Below are 21,190 nucleotides of genomic sequence, written 5' to 3'. Positions count from 1 at the left end.
AAGGAAATAAATAATTCCATAAAAGATAATTAACTGATATGTATTATAACTATTTTGTACAATGGTCACAATTCATAGCAACAAAATAACAATAAGGTATGAAAATCTTGGTGACTGAGAACAAAGTGAAAAAAGAAAGAAAAGAAAAAAAACATGAAGGCTGTTACACACTAGAGAGTGTGTATGTCAAGAACACAGGACAAAGGAAGAGCATGGGGAAATGAGGTGCATGTGTCAAACAAAGGGAGACAACACAACAGGCAACAGGGAGTCATGGGAGCATAAGGCACATGATCAGCACAAAACAAAACTTGACAAATCTCTTCCTTTGTGACTTGTGTGACAGGACTGCAAGTTGCCTGTGGCAGGACTTGCATTCTGGAAGTGTCCATCAGATTATTAACAGAACAGAGATGGCAGCCTCACACCCCACAATGTATACACCCACGATGCCCTCCCTCGTTCAGTGAAGTGGCCAAGACAAGGCTTTGCATACATACATATGTACTGACAAACTCCACACATTTTTGCCTCTGGGAAACAACAAAGCCACTACAATTCACACCATCTTAACAAATTCATGTGATGTATTACAAATGAGATTATTTTAACACCAGGGACATAAAATAAATTTAAAAAACCAAGTCAAGTCTTTTCATAAGACCACATAATCCAGTAACTATGTGTCAGAACAAAGGAACATATTCTACTAAATACAATGTTGCTTTGGAAAATAAGGCATTACTAATCCTACTTGTCCATCATCAAGTACCTATACCTGAGAGGGTGTAAATGATTGGCTTGCAGGGATGAGGACGTCTTCACTTGCCAGTGGTCAGCACCACTGTCATCTCAGTAGTAGTAGGTGGCAAAGACAGTGGCGGTGCAGAAGAAGGTCTCCTGAAAAGAACATAAACTTGAGACATCACTGTGTTACAAAATAGTGGCTACATTTAGAAAGGTTGTGGGGGGGGGGATAATGACTGGAAGAGATTGAGAGAAAAAGTAAAAGTCCAATACAAAATAACTGGAAAGGATAAACTAAAACAAGGTCATAGAGATCAAGACAATTAGGAAGTCAAACAAAAGATGTGCAAAGGACAGCAGGAATTGAAACCCAAGAAATACCAAGATGAAATATGAAAGAAGAAAGAATATAGAACAAGAATGGAAGAAGGAAGTAAGAAAGTAGAAGGAATAAATGAGGGAGGAAGAATATATAACAAAAATAACAATGATATATAGAGATCAATGCCCTGCTGATCTCTGGGACCTTAAACTTGGGACACCACATCCTTAACTTACCGCCAAGAACATGGATGACGAATAGTTGTCGGTGTCGGCGTCCCAGAGGCACCTGGCACCGACCTTGACACCCTCACCACGCAGCTCCCCAATGACCACACTCACCACGTACTTGTAGCGTGGGAAGTTCATCTCTGTGGGCATTGTTTTTTTGAATGAAGGGAAAAGAAAGTGACTATACAACAATACATTCACCATTGTATTGTGAAAAGTTAATCTCTGTGGGTGTTTTAAGAGAAAGGAGATAGTGACAGTATACTAGCCACTGAATACATGGAGCAGGAATTTCATCTTTGTGTGGTTCTTTTAGAGAAGGAAGAGAGAGACAGTATACTATGACTCTTTCAATACACAGACCTCTCATCCGATCCCTCAGGACTTTGGCAATGCCCATGGCCATCTCATCTGCAGCCTCCTTCTCATACACAAAACCTGTCAGCTTTTCCTCCAGTATGCTGTGGATCACTTCCTTCACCTGACTTGGCCGGAACCTGACCAGGAAAAAGAGCGCATAACAGTTTCACACAAGACTGTCACCTGCCTGGATCTGACTGTCAATCTAATATGCAGGAATGTGTACCTGCAGGAGCCACGCACCACCCAGCCTCTCCCACTCCATGGTCTTGGCAAACATTTTCATTCTGAATTATTAAAAGCTGCTGTCAGGCTTTGCTATGAAAGTGCAAGGCCAGCTGTGCTATGTTTAATCCCTGGTGTGTGGTGTGGTGGTTCATGGGGTGAGTGTGAATGTGTGTAAGAGTGTGTATCTGAGCCACTGTTTAGGATTTCCAGCATAGTATATAGATAGATTAGTAAAAGTTAATTATTGCAAAACTAAAAGGCACTGGGAAGTCTTAGTAATATTCACATAAGTAAAAGTAAACTGATATGTGTTCTGTGCAAGAAGGATTTAATGACACTCATGGAGAACTGGGGTCCCTGGCTGGCTGTGTGAAAGGACCCAAATTGGTTGACATTTGGGAGTGGACGATATTGTGTTGTATTACTAATGTTAACCTGCAGCTTCCATCAATACTTTTTTTTTTTTATCAGAGAGACAAATCAAGAGCGCACACACACACAAAAAAAAAAAATAAATAAATAAAATAAAATAAAAAATAGCAATGAAAAAAAGGCTGCTAACATTACCACTCCCACATCAGCCCCCCAAAAAATAAACAGGAAAATAACAGTAAAAAAATAAGGTAAATTAGAGAATCTGCCAGTTTACTATACTCAAATTACCCATTACAGAAAGAAAATAAAACTAGAAAGAAAAAAGTACAAACTTTTGCTTAAAAATCTGACCATATATGGTGAAAAAAAGAAAGAAAGAAAGAACACAAACGAAGGGAACAAAACAGATTACTTACTTATCTTTGAGGTCTGGTCGTATCTGATAAGTCCCATTTTTATCAGTCTGCGTGGCTGCCATGGCTAGGTGCTACAGGAGGCACGCACACCAGTACAACACAACACAACACACACATACACCACACGACACTTGTAACACATTCATGCAACACTCAAACACTCATTCACTGTCTCCGTCTGACCCAGTGTTGCCTACTAGAAACACACAGGTATTAACACCACAACTACACACCACACGCAAACACTCACGAGGCACACTCACTCATTCTCTGCCTCTGCTAGTCCAGCTTTAAGTGTTTATCGCTTAATGACACACTGGAATTAACACCCAGGTTTACATCTTTCCCTCCACACAGTATTTCAGGGCCCAAGGTTGGCGTGGTTCGGGTTATTTAGAAGGAACACAAAAGATCCAAGCGTAGCTGACAGCGTTTTGTGTTGTTGTTTTGATGCGTTGCCAAGGCAACTGTAAATTATCAACATTAATTGAAATTGATATCCATTTTTGGATTTTTGTGTATAATTAATATAAATTTTATTTGGAAAATGTTCAAATGATGTTTGAATGTTTTTATTGACGGTTTAGGAGCTGTAAGCAAAAAAGCTATAAATTATCGATACTATGATAAGTTAATAAGTGTGTTGTTTTTGAATGATTGATATTTATTTACCAATATAATTTTCAAGAACTTAATTACCTCATGCACACCACTAAGGAGGAGAAAATAGAAAAGAAGCATTTTAGTTGATGCCCGCCACCGCCACCACAACACACGTAATGGCAGCTTGGTGACGACCCGCCCCTCGCGCCTCCTGGCTTTGAACCTCTGCCGGCGGTACAGGCCAGTGCAGGAGTAATTCTCGTATTTCTTGGCTAATACACTACGTGGCTGCCTCACCTGTGCTGGCTGGAGTGAAATAAAGCTGCGGTATTGGTTACTACGTGGTATTCATTCTGTGTATCTGTCACTATTTTTCATTTTGTGTATTTTCTTGTCAATTCAGGGAGGTTAACTTGAGGTAGTGTGGCCGTTACCTGGATATCACCTGTCCAGTCACGTTCAGGTAAGCACAGGTAGTTTTAGGCTTTGTTGATATCTTCTCTCACCATATCTCGACATTATTTTGGGAGAATATTGAAATAACATCAGAGTTTTCATCTGAAGGCTCTTTAATTTCACTGCCGATCATCTCAGTAAGCTCATCATGATTTGAAGGAGAAAGTATCATATTTTCCTTACAAGTCACTGCGCTTCCTTAAGTATAGGTTAAGTTGTGAAGGCCAAATATAGCCAGAAATCCACGCGTGCTAGGAAGAGGCGCTACCAACTCATGACGGTAAATGCAGTTTCAACCAATACTCTAAGCTGGAATTGACTTAAGCCTTCGAAACTATCATCAGAAGTTACTAATAAATTCCGTGGGGGTTAAATAGGGCTAGATATGGTCCAGGCAATGAGATGTAGAGCTTCCAAAGGGCTATATTTACTTAACAGTGTATTGGCTGAAGCTGCAATAATACCCTCATGACTTTAAAAATGAAATACTTAAAATGACCAGTAGACCAGACAAATCTTTACCTGTGGCTTAGTATTGAAGCGACGTGTTGTGTTTATCATGTTAACCTCACAGATATATAATAGGCGACTTTATATTGTGATTTCAACAGCTTGGTCACCTATAGATTGAAATACACTGTAAAACCCATTAGAGATTTTTATATTTAGTATACTCACCACATGGCGTCTATTTAGTGTTGCGACAGAGAGAAAGAGGGAGAGGGAGATAGACAGGCAATAGAGAGAGAGAGATAAGGTTCATATGTTCCTGCAATCTCTCTTATCAACCTGCAGCTTCCCTTGTTATGTTCCTGCAATTTCCCTGATGTTCTTGTAGCTTCCTTTAAGTTCCTGCAGCTCATGTTCTTGTGTTGTTTGCAGGGCCGTGGAGTGAGGAGCTTATGAACCACAGTGGTAAACGCAAGTGCGATTATGAACATTGTATTCTGACAGCACGAAGGAGTACAGATGCCCTCCCCAGCCAGGACATAGATATTTGATACTTACATTTTCACCACAGCACCACGAGAGTAAGTATCTGTCAGTCAACCTCGGCTACAACTACTTATTCATTCGTCTTTTTTTGCAGGAGTGACACCGACCAAGGGCAACAAAATTTAGGAAAGGCCCACTGAGGTGCCAGTCCTGAGTCAAAAGCGGTCATGAAAAATTAAAGGATAAGTGTCTTGAAGCCTCTGCTGCTGTATTGCTTGTTCTGCCTGAGATACAAAGGGAAAATACTCCAGCTTGTTACAGTGGCCAGGTTTGGTATGAAGGCAGATGTGGTGTGTATGTCCAGAAGGAATAGAAAAGACTTAGATAATACAAGGGCTATGTAAAGCAAATATTCCTATGCAACTGATCCCATTAAGATGTTTTGTTTTATATACCAACTCTAAAGTGTCGTCATTCATATTAACTTTACGTGCATTATTTTACAGCAGAAGGGCGGGCTGGGTCACACTGAATCACTGAGGTAGGGGTGTGTTACTAGCCAAACAAGCTTAGAAATGGAAAATGGCATGAACGTTTTATTGTTGCCAATCTGAATCAGTTTTTGAGTTGTTATTTCACAGCAGAAGAGCAGGTTGAGTCATACTGAGTCACCGAGGTAGGGGTGTGTAACGAGATACACGAGCAGACAAGTGGACAGTAACATGAACCTTTTACTTCCGTCATTTGAATTCATTTTGAGCTATTATTTCACAGCAAAAGGTGCAGTGTGGGCTTTACTGGGGCATTGCGGTAGACAGAGAGAGAAGTGGGAATAGACAGAGAGAGAAGTGGAGATAGATAGAGAGAGAAGTGGACAGCAATATGGCATGGTGTGAGTGCTTTATTTGCTTTGCTCTGCTGGTAAACATATTGTCCTTGCAGAAGATGGAATGTGATGGCAGCAGCAGTGCAGCTACCACCCCAGGGGAGGCTGCGACCACCACCACCACCACCACCACTGTCACCACTGCACCGCTGGACACCCCCACTGCACCCCTGGAGCCCCTGGAGCCCCTGGAGACTCCCACCACCCCGCTGCCCCCACCCTCTGGCAACACGGTGAGCCCCCTGCCTGTCTGTGCCCTGGCTGTGTTGGTGTGCTTCCTTAGTCATCAGTGTGGCAGTAGAGTTGTTTATCAGGCAATGTATTCATGAGTCACTGTGTGGAGGTCCCCTTAACTAAACACTTCACAGTCGTTCAAGGCCTCTGTACTTGTGATGGTGTTTTAAATGGTAACTAAGTATCTGGTACATATTGGTGTTCTAAAACTCATTATTTATAATCTAGATGTGTTTCAGTATTAATGCATTCAGAAACATGTGTTGAAAGTAATTTTCTTAAAAACCAAACTTAAATTGTTGGTTTCCCTGAAGTGGTCAATCCCTTCTTTGTGTTTCTTATTTAACTCAGTGTAAGCAACAGATTTATAATGGTCACTTTACTTAATTCACTAAAACTTTACTGCCTAAAAGCATTCCTAAATAAATTAGAACATTTTACCCACTAACATAGTAATTTGAACAGATTTAACTCATTTTGATTATCACATCTTGTTTCTCCTCTTTCTTCCCCTCCATTCCTTTCTCCTGTTCTCGTTGTCCTTTCCCATACAAATCCCCACTCTTATAAATCTTTCACCTCTTTTTCCTTTCTATGTACTTTATCGAGTTTCTCTTTGCTACTCTTTACTCTTTATCCGAACCTCTTCACTCCATCCTCCATGTCCTGTTACTTCATTTCCTTATTTCCTTTCCATCATTTTAACTAATTGCTGTTCTTTCCATCCTTACTCTCTCTTTTCCTCACTGCTTCATCCCCTCATTCCCTTCCTCTAACAGATCACCACTACAGACAACATATTTTCCCTGGAGGAGCCGCCTGGTCCCCCTCCTGCCTTCAGCTTCCCTAATAGGATGCGCCACGCCACCCCCTCAGGCCCTCCCCCATCTTACGACGAATGTCACAACCGAGACAGTAATGATCACTCTTTTTCTTCCCTTTCTCTCTGTTTCCTTCGCTCTGTTTTGCTCATCTTCATTCTTCGTTCTTTCCTTTTTATTTATTTTTTTTCATTTGTGTTTTCCTTTTCTGTTTGTCACCATCATTCTGTCCTGGCTTTTGTTACCTGTTTCCAGTCACAAAGTTGATGCCAGTTGTGAATCATGGATAATATTTTCAAGATTCTGCCCATTAGCTTTCAGTCTGGCCAGTCACACCACATGTGCCACCCAACATCTGCTCACCATGGCTAGTTTTTCAGTTTCCTTGCATTCCTTGTCATTCTAGCTGCCTTGTCAGAACTGGCCTGTTAAGCTGAATGTTGTAGACCTAAGATAATGATATGTGTAGAGATTATAGTATGATTAAGTCTTCAATCAAAGCAGAGATGCAAATCCATAGGAGAATGTAACTATCAGCGCCACCACAAACTGGCCATACACAAGATGCCCCTCTCTTGTTCATTAACTGATATGTATAAGTTTGTATTTGGTGGAGGATCATTGTGCGTTCTCATTTCAAGGGTTTAACTGGCATATCAACAGCAAAGAATAATGATTGCAGTTATTTTTATCCATAATCACATCTTTTCACACTTTCTGTATTTTTGCATTTCGTCACTCTTAGTTTGCTATTGTTTTGTTTATCCTCTCCTGTAATGATTGCTTTACCTTTCCTCCTGAGTCTCCATCTCAATCACACCTGGCATTCATCCACAACCCCATTCTTTCTCCATGTCATCCCTTCTTCTCCCCTTCCTCTTATTTTGTCCTTGTGTTTTCATGCTGCCTAAATAACCTGGTGCACTGGGCCTTTTATCTAGCAGGCTTAGGGTTCAGTGAGGATAGCTTAGTTACTTTCTCCCATTTAATTGATTTATTCTTCCATTTATTTCCATTATTTACCAGCATCCCCAATGGTGGTACTTGAAAGTGATTAGTGATGTCAGTATTTTCAGGATGGGGAAGTTGGGTGAGGGAATAATATCACTGTTTCATTCCCTGTTGAGAGTCTAGTAGTGTTGTAGTGATGGGACAGTCAGCCCTGGTGCTTTGGTGATAGTTTAATCTGTAACATGCTGGACTTTTATCACTGGACCAGTTTATATTAAATTCAGATTCATTTCTTGGCATTCCCTTGATGGAGCATGACTGAGACATATCCTGTATAGCTCTGAGTGTCAGATGGACAGGCAGGGAGGCAGACTGAAGGTTGATGGGGGCAGTACTAACAGAACTATAGGTAGACTGAGTACCAGACAGCAGGTTGATAGAGGCCAGCGCTGACAATGAGGCAAACTCACCAGAAACATTATCCCTCCTCTCTCCTCTGCCAAATGTCACATCTTGTCCCTTGTTCATATTCTCAGCTCTAGGCCAGATTTCCTCCTGTATAAATAAAATGTATAATAATGATGATGATAAATAAATTCATCAGTAGGAGATGGAATGATAAATGATATTGCTCAACTAAACTAAGAGAACAATTACAGAATACTCAAGCAGCAGACTTCAATATATGGCATTCAATAAGATAGCTGTTTGTTTTTTGCTTCCTTGTCATGTATTTTGATGGTGTGGTCATTGTCTTCATTGTTCTCATTTCTATAGATGTAAATAACATAGTTGGTGCTCACATGACTGTCTTCCCTTTGTATATTGTTCCTCAGCCTCCTTGTCTTGACCCTGAACCCTTGTATTACTGTCTTCCTTTGTGTTTTGTTCCTTGTCTTCCCTTCTATTTTGTTCCTTTTCTTCCTCATCCCAACCCTATTACATCTTCCCTTTTATTTTGTTCCATGTCTTTGTCACACCCCTCAACCCTCCTCCTCATCTCTCTCTCTCTCTCTCTCTCTCTCTCGGGGATGGAGATGACAGGAGACTTCCATTTAAATAACATCCTTGTGTCATACTCTGCATTCAGTATTTGTTTCTACATTCATTTTTTGTATATAAAATCCCTGGTATCTTCTTTTTCTTTTGCATTCTCTGTTTGTCTATTTTTCTCTAAGATTAATGTTTATTTTAGTGTGTAATGATAGCCCTGGAAGCAGCAGGTGTCATTGCAAAGACTACTGAGTGGTTGAATGTATAGCCCAGTAACCCACATTAACCTAAACTAACAAGCAAGGTGATAGATATTGGAGTGACACCTCTGCGGGCCAGGAAATAAACACCATGAGTATTTAGACGTAGCATTGAGTTAGTAGTGTTTTGTGTTGGATGGGTGGGCTGGATGAGCTCAGTGTGATTGAAAACTTGGGTAAAGTGGTGCAGTGTTCATGTTCTCAGTGTGCATGGATGGGTGGTACACTTGATAAACACTGTGAAGGGAAGTTAAAAGGAAACTCAAGTGCAATGGCAAAGAATGATATTAGTTTGGAGAAGAGATGCAAGAAAAGTTATAAATGAAAGAAATAGGGTCATAAATACCAGGAAAAACATCTTAAATTCACTGTAAATAGTAGTTTTAACAATTCCTTGAGTCTAATAATGTTAGTCTGAACAACATCCTGAGAAGCAATTCAAATCATTTCAGGCTAATGTTAGTTTGAGCTTCATTCTGTGCCAGGCTGGTCACCCACACCTACCTGCCCCCCCACCTTTCCCACAGGCCCACCGCCCACCTACGACTCTCTCTTTGGGCGTGTTCGGGAAGTCCAGAAAACGTCCAATGGCATCATGGACCTGATTAAGAACCTCATCATCCTTTTCGTTGGAACGGGTGAGTCGTTTGGTGGAGTGAAATGTGGTTGGGTGAAGTACTTTGTTACTCCTATATTTCAGCTGTTGTATTTGTGAGAGATCCCTGTCTTGTTAGTAATAGTTAATAGTTGTGAGTAGTGTAGCTGTTAGTCATTTTTAATTGTCTTCCCTATAAAGGTACTGGATTGTATAGAAATTAATTATCCAAGCTGTTTTTTTGAATGAATAGATGAAATTAAGTTGAACAAAAGAATTAAGTACCTCCTATTGAATGTAAACTTATCTAACCTGACCTAACTTAATCTAACTCACCCCAGAATTAGCTCATATGACTCAAGATGTGTTACCTATCATGTATTTCTTTTGCATGAATAAGACAAGGTTAGATTTGGTAAAAATATGAGTGGTCTAACTTAATGTAACCCAACGTAACCTAACCTTACCAGAAACAACCGTAACTGCTAAAAATCCCATCGCTCAAAATCTGTGCCATATTACACTCTAACCCAATGTAACCTAACCCCACAAGAAGTAACAGTATCTACTAAAATCCATATGACTCGGGATGCATTACTGACAAGACTCCTTTGACCAGTGCTATATTTCCTCCCACAGTTGGATGCACTGTGATGATTGGGGTGACAATAGTGATTCCAGTGTTTATGATCATCCTGGGGTCCCTCAAGATGAATGACTGCCCAGCCCAGCCTTACATCCCTATCTATCTGGTGGTAGGGGGTGTTCTGGGGGTGACCAAGCCTGTGTTAGGGGTGCAGGGTCGCCTTCGTCGTCCCCTCACTGACGAGGAGGGAGCGGATTTGCAGGATGCGTCTATTCCTTGGCACAGACGTTTGGAGTTCAGCGGATCTATCAACTTTTTCCTCAGTGTGTGGTTTGTTATGGGTAAGTGTGTGTTGTGTTTGTTGTCTGTGGTTCCTTTTCTTCCTTAGTTTTACTCATTCCTCATTTATTCATTCCTCCTTTAGTTTTTTTCCATCTATACTTTAATTTTTTATTCATTCCTCTATTCCTTCTTTCTCTCCATCCTTTCCTTCTTTACTTTCTTCATACATTCATTTATATCTTCCCACTTTCCTTCTTTCCCTCCTTTATTTCCTTCCTTCATTCATTCATTCATTCATTCCCTTTACCTCATTTCCAGCCTTTCCTGTCTTTCCTTCCTTCAAAATATTCATAGCTTCCTTGCCTTCCCTTCCACTCCACAGAAAATGTCAATGCCTAAACCTTGCAGGCTGTGTGTGGGTGTACCGCATCTATGAGCCAAACTACTCCAACAAGGGGGCGAGTAACTACTGTGACCAGATCCTGTACCAGTTCGCGTTCTGGCTCGTCACTTCTGTCTACATCATCGTTGGCCTCCTCATCTCGTGTATGTGTGGCTTGTCCATTGCCACAGTGGTGCTGCAACATAGTAGGGGTGCAGGGGAGGAGGTATGATGGCAGCATGCTCTTTCTGGCATCAGTTTACAGGCCAGAATAATTTGCATGTGTGCCTTTCTGATTACATCTCTGTACCTTCTCTTCTGGAGAGTGTCCGACTCCTGCGACTCGGACATCTGTGCGTGGCTGACCCCCATACGGACCATTGAGTTCGTGTGCGCTTTCCTGTTCTTCGGGTTCTGCTGCTGTATGTGTGTGGGGCTGTGTGTGAAGTAGAGGGTTTGCTCTCTCTTATATCGTAAAGATCGTGAAAGTTTTTGCTGCTTGTGCGTGTGTTTGTGTGTCTTTACTGCCATAAGTCGTTTTTTAAGTCAGGATTGGCACACATCATGGGATCTGTGTTACATTGAAGCCTGTTTTGGTCTCTAAGGTTAGTTATCCTGAGTGCTTGTGTGTGATTGTGTCACGGCTGCTCCTTGGTCCTCCTGTGTTGCTGGGCTGTCCGTGGCGAGTGTGGTGAGTTGACCGGCAAGTTCCTGTTCTGTCAGTCAAGGCTGGTGGTTCAAACCTGATTCCTCATTTTGGGCATTTATCGTTTGGTTTGTTTAATTTCCGTAAGGTCCGATTTGATAGTGTTCTTGGATGTTGATCTCAAAACTTCACATGAGAAGACTTTCCCTTGGTATTTCACATGGATCTTTCTAATAGCGTGTAAAGACAATAGACGTAATGCGTTGTAGTCGTGTCTTTGCTATCACTCTGCTGCTGAGACTTGTGGGCAATGTTTTCATAGTTTTGTAATTTTTTAAGCACTACACTAGGTTATAAAGGCAACTATTATATAGTAAACATGAGAAAATCACAGTCATCTCCCAGTCCCCAAAAGCAACGTGATGCTTGCAGCACTTGCACAAACACAGCAAGGACATGAAAGAGAATACAGTACAAAGGTAATCTCAGACTGAAAGGTTGCGCGAGGTGGTGTGGGTGACCCAAGGCTTTAATTGGTCGTTAGTTTCATTCGTTATAGCATTTATAATTTTTTACATGTAGACTTATGACGAAAAGACATTGAGTTGAGTTGTTTTGTTTCTTCTTGCTTTCTCGGTATTTTACAATTTTATGAGACGATTCGGTATTGCATCTTGCCTTGTTCCCGAGCAGACCTACATATCGTGTACACTATATTCACCGGTGCCTCACTTTCATATTTTAGCTGTTGTCTGGCATTCTCTGCACACTGAAAGCCTCTTAACTCATAGCTGTCTGCATTTACTCATTGGGGTGACTGTTCTGTGGCACTCTGGGAACTGGCACCTGAACAGACCTATTCACTGGCACCCTCTCTCTAGCTTACTCTTTGATGCTCGGCTGCCTCCATTTCCTCATTAGGGTGACTTGGTTCTGTGGCATTTAGAGAACTGGCACCTGAACAGAATATCCACTGGCACTCTTTATCTTTACCTTACTTTTTGATACTGATGCTGTGGGACTTTGAATGCTCATGTTGCAGGTCCTTTCAGCTCCAGGGCCCTGTGGATGTCACCTGGGATGTTGCCACTGGGTCTTAGATCAGCCTCCACTTTTGTCTGTTGTGTTAGTTAAGGTTATACATTACCTTGCTCCATTACCAAAGACCATTCTCTCCTCTAGATATATTTTTCTCTATTCCCTTACCAAAGATCACTCCATCGTCTAGATATATCTTTCTCTATTCCCTTACCAAAGATCATTCATTCATTCATTTCTTCCTCTATTCCCTCACCAAAGAAGATAACTCCTTCCTCTTGTCTCTGAGCAAAAATAATTCCTTTCTCTATTGTCTCACCAAAGATGATAATTCCTTTCCCTCTTCCCTTAGCACAGATTATTCCTTTCATCTTTTCCATTAGCAAAGATTACATCTTCCCATACCAAAGATGACACGTCCCTCTTCACAACACTGGAAAAGTCTGCACTCTGTAGCCTTGTGATGAACCACGTTTGTGTTTCGCCATGTATTAGGAAATTATCTGAACTCTCCACTCTGTCAGTATGAGTGAGTTTCCTCTGGTTGGCCATCACAATTATGGATATTCTCTTAGGGATGTTTGGGTCAGAAATAGTTCCTGTAGCTTTGAGTGTTTCAGGATTGAGATTAGTCAGTGAGTTGGATGTTGCTTTTAGCACTAGCACCCTCAGTAGGTGCAGGTACAGTCATGGGTATTAATAGCACAACACAACATGATTATTTCCATCTTGTTTTGTATATCTCACGATCTTAACTTCTCTTATCTGCTTGCAATCAGTCGTCAGGTGTTGTAGGACTGTCATTGGAGCAGAGGACTTGATTTAAGGGAGAACACAACATGCAGTGCTGAGCGTGGCATGTTGACTATTAACCAGGACTGTTCAAACATGGCATGCAAACACTTCCCTTCTTTAGTTGTGCTGATGGAAATACTGGCAAACTTATTTAATCAAATGTGAAACTGTATAGTGTGTGATGCGAGCAGTGTGGCCAACCTTTTGTACTGGCGTTTGTATGTTTTTATTCCTACAAGACGAGGCACAAAGGCTTATCCTGGCTAGCACTCCTTCAAAGGGGGACCTGAGCCAAGTATACAGACTTCTTTATATTACACTGTGCACATAGCATTGATTTACTAGTAACTTATTTATCCGTCACAGAGTATAGTAAAGGAATTAACATATTGATCGACCCTCTAGCATTTCATTATACTGTTGTAGCATTAAGCATTCATAGATTCCTCCTTGCCCAGTCTGTTTTATAGATAACTAGTTGCACATTCATAAATTTCTCACTCACTCAACTCTTTAAATCTGGCAAGGTGTTTATACTACTCTGTATGTGTGGATGGGAACTGACACTTGTTTATCCAGAGTGACTGCATTGAATATTATGCATTGTAGTATTAATGGCTCCCTTTGGCAACATATATGATTGGTGTCCATGATCTTGGCTCTGGATGCCTGGGTGGTGAGCTTCTTGTTCTTCGTCTCTCAGTTCTTGTTATCGCTTGTGTTCTGACTATCTGGCATTGATGTTATCTTGATGTGTGAAAATGTTAGAATGTTATGTTGTTGGTTGTGAAGACTTAGCACCTTGTTCAGCACCTGTGTTCTTAAATATTTATGTCTTGTCTTGACCAATTTTTTACAGGCTCTAGTGAAAGTGATTAGGTTTTCAAGGATGTTTTCATTATTCTACGATATTCTGTCCCACCAGTATGAGATGCATCCATGAGAACCTGACTAATGGTTTCTGTGGCCTTTGAAAAGTGCTGATGAGACAACAGTGTTTAAGAATACAGGCAAAGTCACATGAACTTTTTTCTTTTAGGGTTGATGATGATAGGGTTGAAGATTAGGAGGCACTCAGAGAAAACTTTCCTCCACCAATGTCTTAAGGGTATGAAATGTGACGAAAATTCTCTTTTGACTCGCATGAAATATGATATTCTCGATAGATTTATGCCTTGAAATTTCACGGGATTTGAAAATAATCTTGAATCCACGTAACATCTTTAGATCTCAGAGGTACATTTTTACCTGGAAACTATTAAAGGCCATTGATGACTAAAGATATCTTGAGTACAGACATCAAACAGTTTTGTGAATACCTAACTTCCAGTAATGATAATTATGCAATGTTATGACAGTAATGCACTGAGGGGCAGGATGTCAGCACACAATACTGCATGTGGATGTCTAGTGTGTGTGCCAGTGCCTGTTCTTGCAGTCAGAAGTGTCCTTAGGCTTTTTATTGTACATTGTGAGATGAAAGAGAGGGACTGCTGGGAAGGAGTCAGAGCTGCAGTAGTCTTTGGCTCAAGATGCTCATCAAGGAAGCATCTGAGAGCATCAAGATCTGAGGAACACACATTAGCAGTGTAGGGGACTCAGGAAGTGTTTGCATACATCTGTGGGTCTTTAGATGAGTCTGGGCTACAGTAATCTTTGGCTGTTTGGCTCAAGAAGACACCCACCCTTTAAGAAAGTGCTCAAATCAGATAAATGCACAGTAGCAGTGTAGGAGGTTCAGGAAGTGTTGCATACATCTGTGGGTCTTTAGATGAACTGAGAGGTAGAGGAGGAGACAGGAGTGTATATTTTAATCAACTGACACTTACTCAGTCACTCAGAATATCAAAATCCCATTTAGTGAAATGGATTTGCTCACTGTGATTAGTTGGGACAGTCAGTCAGCCAGTCCAGTAGAAGGCTTGAGGATGGCAGTGACATACTAGTGTAATGGCCAGTGCTTGTGGGTGTGTGTGTAGTCACTGCTGCTGCTGTCTTGTGTCTGAAGTTAGCAAGTCAGATGCCATGCTGTCATTTGTTCAAGCAGCAGTGTATGAGTGAAACTGAGTCAGTAACACACAGGAACTTCAGTTGTGGGAGAGGAACGTTTGATTTGAACCCTCTGGTGAAGTGAAGGACACAAGAAAGACTGTATACACACATCTACCTCCCTCAAGTTATTAGCGTCTTTTTAAGTTACTCGGTAGCAAGTTTCTGGGTGTTTCTGGGTGTTGTCCTTCGTGATGCAGTGACTGTAGCAAATCTTGGTTTTATTTCATTAGCTTTCAGTTTCATTTGGCTGTGCTATGTTGTGTGTATGTCAGAAACAGTAATTGCATATAAATGTGCCTCATATAAAAGACTTATATATTGTAACACCAGAGTATGTGTGTGCATGTGTGGGGAATTTTGATACCTGTACATTATCAGTGCTGTACCATGGGAGGGAGTTGAGGGAGCTGTGCAAGGGCAGAGTTTGAGTAAAGAGAGGATTCCTACAGTACATAACACATCTGCTGGGAGTGTATTGCTTATGCACTAATGCCAAAATACCACAAGGAGTCAGTTTTATATATATATATATATATATATATATATATATATATATATATATATATATATATATATATATATATATATATATATATATATATATATATATATATATATATATATTAGAATTAGCAGAAGTATCATCTCATCTGTTATCTCAGAAGGCACACACACACAGGAAAGCACTATAACCTCTTGCAAATTTGATTATAGATGGTTGGGGGGACTGAATCTTTAGTCCTAAGTCCATATAACTTTTCATCCTCAGTCACTATGCATTGCTTCCTGAGTGTGCAGAGTGAAGCATGTCTCTGCTCCCTCTGTGCCGCCACTGACAACTCAAGCAGAGGTGTCAGCCAAGGGATGGGGACAACTTCTGCAGGAATCTTCATATGTAGATAAAATAAGACAAGTTTTTAGGATATTTTTTAGGATTTTTTTCTTTTTGGGATGTTTTCAAATGACTCCTTGTTTAGGAAGGTCATTTTTATTATTAGTGGTATGCTAAGACTGCACACACATATGTATTTAAATTTTCTGTCTTAACATAAAATGATCTTTTTATCCAGTGGAGTTTTTGAAGGGAGTCAGTAATCTTTTGTTTTGTAAAGACAAGACAAAAAAGCAACATGTTGGTGCTATGAGTGATTCTTTTAGGTTGTGACACAAGGATACGTTTCACTTTGTAGAATGTAGTGGTTTTAGTGGTAGATTTATATATATGCATGTGGCTACCTTTGGTTATGACAGGTGACCACGCCAAGACTTGCACGTGCTCTTCGCTGTGCACCGATACAGTGTGTCAGGGAGTGCTTGTGAAATTACAGCCTGTGTTCTTAAGCATTTCAGCATCTTACCTACTTACAACAGGCTTCAGTGTCACTTGTCAGGGTGTTTTTCACAATTCCAATGGTGGTTTAGCTGGATTCTACATTACTAGTAGGGAAAAACACCATGAGAACCTGACTGATCTCAGTGGCCTTTGAAAATAGTCGTGGTGAGAGCCTGGAGTGGTTAGGAATGCTGTTGTGTTACTCGTGCAATGCATCTAGACCTGCTGGGGTTTTCTCATGAAATGTGTGTGTGCAATATACTCTTATTAATTTGAGTGGTTGGCAGCTATTTTTGTGCAGTGTTTCACTCAAAAGTTACTGCTGTTACTCTGGAAAATATTTGCAGACAGTTAGTCTGTTGATTTTTATGACTGGCAGCTATTTCCATGCAATGTTACACTCCAAAATTAGCAGAAAGTTAGTCTATTAATTTTGGTGATGAACAGTTATTTCCTTGCAATGCTTCACTCACAAAAAATATAAGCAGAAATCTTAACGCAACAAATATGCACGAAAGAAAGTCGGAAAACAAAATATTTATAAGTACCAACTTGCCATTTGTGACGCTATTGTTTCCACTGTCTCGTCTGTTTACTGATAATGTCTAAGTTTTGTACATGCGTGCCGATATTACATGTGGCTATTATGCTTCTCAAATTTCATAACACTATTCTTCAAGATTTGTACATGTGACTAGTTTAGCTCACAGGTGTGGGAGTGAGTGAGGATGCAATGGCGTTAGTAGTAGAAACAGGCCAGCTACCTTCTGTCTCACTAGTGGCACAGAGTATACAATAACACAGGTACACTGTATTTAGCATCATCCACAGACACTACAGGATTGAATAGGATAGAGGAAGAGGCTGGCTTTACTTGCCTCACTGATGAAATTATTCAAAATCTAGGAGCAGAAGTCATGTAGTGCTCTTTTCTGCTCTTCATTCACAAAATTAACCAGTACTTACAGTCCCCATGCCATCAATTAAATATTTATTCCTCTTTATTACTCCTCATTCACAAAGTTACAAATCCTTACAGTCCCTGAGTTCTGTCATGCCCTTTTCTGTTCCTCATTCACCAAATCAGCAGCGGTTGCATTCCCTGTGTCGCCAGTGTGATGAGAGGTGGCGGTGTGTTTCTGATCAGTAGTGTCCCTGACATTGGTTCTTGGGGAAGGGCGCCACACTACCTCAAGGGAACCAGAGAGCATGTACTGTGTGTCGTGTGGAAGCTGAGACCCTGTGCTCTGTTGTGATGGATGAAAGGTTAGTGATAAGTCCTTTCTTACAATTTTTGGTACTTTTGTGAATCATAGTAAAACAGATGAATTATTCTATAAGCTAAATAGACGCTAAGCCATGTTGCTTCATTGTTATTGTACTGTTTATATAAGTATACTGTAGTGAAGAAAACCATCCTGTAATTCCCATATACAGTAGTGAGGGAGAGTGAGAGGGGCCGAGAACACCTGTAACGGTAGTAGGGTTCGGCGTTGATGTTGTTATTTACAGTAGATGATGTAATGCATGGTGGGTGTGTGAGTGTGTGGTGTAGTGTGGGGGACTAGCATTCATTGGTACGTGACTCATCTGGGGACCTACTGAGAGGCACATCACTGGAAGCTCATAGGGTCACTTTCTTAAACATTCCAGCATCTCTTTGACTATTTTCAAGAATAGTGGAAGTTAATTAGAACCTGACTAGTCATCTCTGTGACTTTCAAAAATAATCGTTATGAGAGAACAATGTTTAAGATCACTGGCCTTTATCTTCCATGTGTTGTGGGAAGCCCAGTAATGAAGGCATCTATAGGTGTGTCAGAGAAGGATTGCTAGTGTCCTGTCCACTTATTCTAGGTATTAAAAGGGTGACCTCATGCTGTTAAAAGTCCCAAGTGGCAGAGAGAGGTGTGATACAACCTGTTCACAAAGTTGTTATAAAAGATATTACTACTTAATACACTAGACAATTCACCTTCCTTAGTCTGTTGTTGGTGCCGGCAAGGAATCTAGTCACTCGTTGTTGAGATTTCTGTCTCCATTGTTGGATCAAGTAGGTCGTAGAACATTCATAAAAAGTTGTAGTTTTGTAATGGAGAATTTCTTAGACTTATTTCATGAAAATGCAAAAAAACAAACATGAGGTGACTTTAGCTTTAAGTTTTGGCTGTTCTGAAAATTTAATGTGATGGAATAATAGTAGAGAGAGATGAGGATAAAGATGGATAAAAAAAAGAGTTATGAGGTCATGATGGCTACAGTAGTGACCTGTGGTGGAACAATAGGAGAGAGAGAACTGTGATTATGAGGTTCACTGTCGTTTTAGAGAACAAATCATTTATGAGATCATGGCAGCTACAGCAGTGACCAGTGACTGAACAGTAGGAGAGAGAGAGAGATTGGGATAAGGATGGACTAAAACATAGAAAACTGTGATTTTAGGTAATTGACTAGAGTTATAAAGTCATTGTAGCTACAGTAGTGATCAGCGACCTTCAGTAAGTACTTTCCCGAGAGCATGCCTGGTGTCTGTACAGTGAGAGGGAGAGGTGCATGAGTCAGAACCAGATGCAAGAACACTTAAGGAATGTTACTACACAACCTCGCACCACCACACAGTTGGAGGGTTGGGAAGACCAGTGTAGTGCTAGGAATTGATGCACTAAAGTTTACCGTCAAGTGGTGGGGGAAGGAAGGAAGGAAGGATAGATGAGTGAGTTTGATGTTGTTGTGCCATATCACTTATTTAGTTTTGGAGAGGACGGGAGGGATAGACAGATGTCTGGTGTCGTAGAGAAAGGGTTTACCATTCATGTGTTTTGACGGAAAGTGTTTATGATTTTAGTTTTGTTAGAATCTTGCAATATTGGATCCGTTTGAAAGGCTGACGTGAATTCACCGTAACTACTGTACATCTGGGGGGAATAAAGTGAGTGTTGACATTTGGAGTTGTATAGTGTTACTCACCTTCTCCTCAGGGACTGCTCTTGTAAATTGTTAGTTAGTCTTGAGGGATTAGAGGAGCCAGCGAGAGTAACCAAGTGAGGAGCCACAAGCAGAGCCACATCAAGGCATCCCTGTGTCTGTTATGTTGATTTTTCTGTCAGTCTTCTGCAGTGGTGTATTTATAAGGAGTAAGCCAAGCATATGTATTTAACCTGTATTAAACAAGACAGTGATAGTATCTGCCATTTATTAGACAAGACATTGATGTTATGTACTTATATTACTCCCTTCTTGTGGGTTTCTATTTACTTAACCCCAAATGACTGTTTTTAACTTTTCTCTTGGGTCTTGTTTTCCACATTTGGCAAGGAATATCTTGTGGAAGTGACACATTGGCTTCCCAACCTTTACCTGACCAACCATACATGTTTATAAGAGGAAGGCATTTCTTGGTTGGTAGCTTTTAACTTTTGATAATGGAGATGTAGCCTGTAACTAAATATCTCAACATGAACTTACTAATCCACTTCAGACTTAGTGTACAATTTGAACTTCTTTATATTTCCTCTTGGTTCTTATGTGGGTGTTGCTTGTGGCGTCTCTTGAGTGTGAGATGGACACCACAGATCATTCCCAGGACACAGAGAAGCTTGGCCTGTCATAAGTATTACTGGGGAGCTAACCTGACCAAGCAGACATTCCATATTACATGTAGTCATTCACTGTAGCTTTTACAAGAATATAATTTTCCAGGAAGCTTAGGAAATATGTAGCATAGTATTTACAGTTACTAATAAAGCTCTTTACTCCTCTTCCTCTTTTCAGTCTTACCTAATGTTGCCAGTGGTTGTGAGTGTTTGTGTGGTGGAAAATAAATGTTGCAGATTATCACAGTGGTGTCAGAAATGAAAGCTTTTGTACATCAAGTTGGATTGTAAAAAAGATGCTTGTAAAGAATAACTAACCTATCTAGTTTAATTTAGTGCAGGTCCTCCACCCACACCTGTGTTGCCGTTAAGCTCTTGCTGTGTGACCATCCAAGCTGCCTGTCTGGCCCTATCCTTGTGGGCAGTGATGGAGGAAGCACAGAGGACGTCACATAACACTCAGTCTTCTTGGACCTCAGTGGGAAGTTTTATGACTGGTGAGCTTGGAGTACTGCTGCTTGAGAGCACCCATTCCTCCTCCCACACCTCTCTTGGGAGTGTGAGGTGTATACTGGTGTTCTGTTAAGTTTTGATTAATGTCATACTGGTACTAATCAATATGTTCAGAGAAAGTGATGTCTGTTTGAAAGGAATGATAAACAAGAGCAGTTATTTTCACTGATTTATTTCAGAGATCCGTGAAGAGTTGAGGACAAGTCACTATAGTGTTCTTGGTCATCTCCATCACCTGTCGCACTAAAAGCTGCCTGTGGACACTGCCTGAAATCAAGACAGACCACATCTTGATCAGACTCTCCTATCAACCATACCAACTCAAGACACACCACATCTTCATCCTTCTGTCTCGGCCACTCCCTCTTGCAGTGGCATTAGCTTGGTATAGACAGTGTGTGTATCTGTGTGTATTTACTAGGTTTTACATATCCATTGTCTTCATTCCAGCTTAGATTCAAGAGCCTGAGCTGTCCCTGTATTGTGGTTGCTTATTGAATGGCAGTATGAGGTGGCCTGTCTCCTGTATAGCTCAGCACTGTCCTTTGTATACTTGT

At 40.7% G+C, this 21,190-nt stretch overlaps 2 protein-coding genes across 2 annotated transcripts; one reads left to right on the top strand and one right to left on the bottom strand.

The window, feature by feature from the left end:
• Positions 1-24: 24 nt before the first annotated feature.
• Positions 25-3,121, bottom strand: LOC135091769 (dynein light chain Tctex-type protein 2B-like). The gene is made up of 4 exons (XM_063989714.1): positions 2,679-3,121; positions 1,663-1,796; positions 1,306-1,439; positions 25-900 (listed from the first exon to the last, which is right to left on the bottom strand). Exons 1-4 carry the CDS (start codon positions 2,738-2,740, stop codon positions 853-855), a joined length of 378 nt encoding a protein of 125 aa, XP_063845784.1. The 5' UTR covers positions 2,741-3,121; the 3' UTR covers positions 25-852.
• A 249-nt stretch (positions 3,122-3,370) lies between these two features.
• On the top strand, positions 3,371-20,285 carry LOC135091767 (uncharacterized). Its single transcript, XM_063989712.1, has 7 exons — positions 3,371-3,744; positions 4,620-4,768; positions 5,616-5,792; positions 6,573-6,708; positions 9,346-9,456; positions 10,053-10,340; positions 10,690-20,285. The coding sequence occupies exons 3-7, from the start codon at positions 5,619-5,621 to the stop codon at positions 10,893-10,895; spliced, it is 915 nt and encodes a 304-aa protein (XP_063845782.1). The 5' UTR covers positions 3,371-3,744; positions 4,620-4,768; positions 5,616-5,618; the 3' UTR covers positions 10,896-20,285.
• The last annotated feature ends 905 nt before the right edge of the window (positions 20,286-21,190 follow it).

This window comes from Scylla paramamosain, chromosome 38, assembly GCF_035594125.1.
Source record: "Scylla paramamosain isolate STU-SP2022 chromosome 38, ASM3559412v1, whole genome shotgun sequence".
In the NCBI taxonomy this organism is placed as follows: Eukaryota; Metazoa; Arthropoda; class Malacostraca; order Decapoda; family Portunidae; genus Scylla; species Scylla paramamosain.
This window is presented reverse-complemented; position numbering and strand designations above follow the sequence as displayed.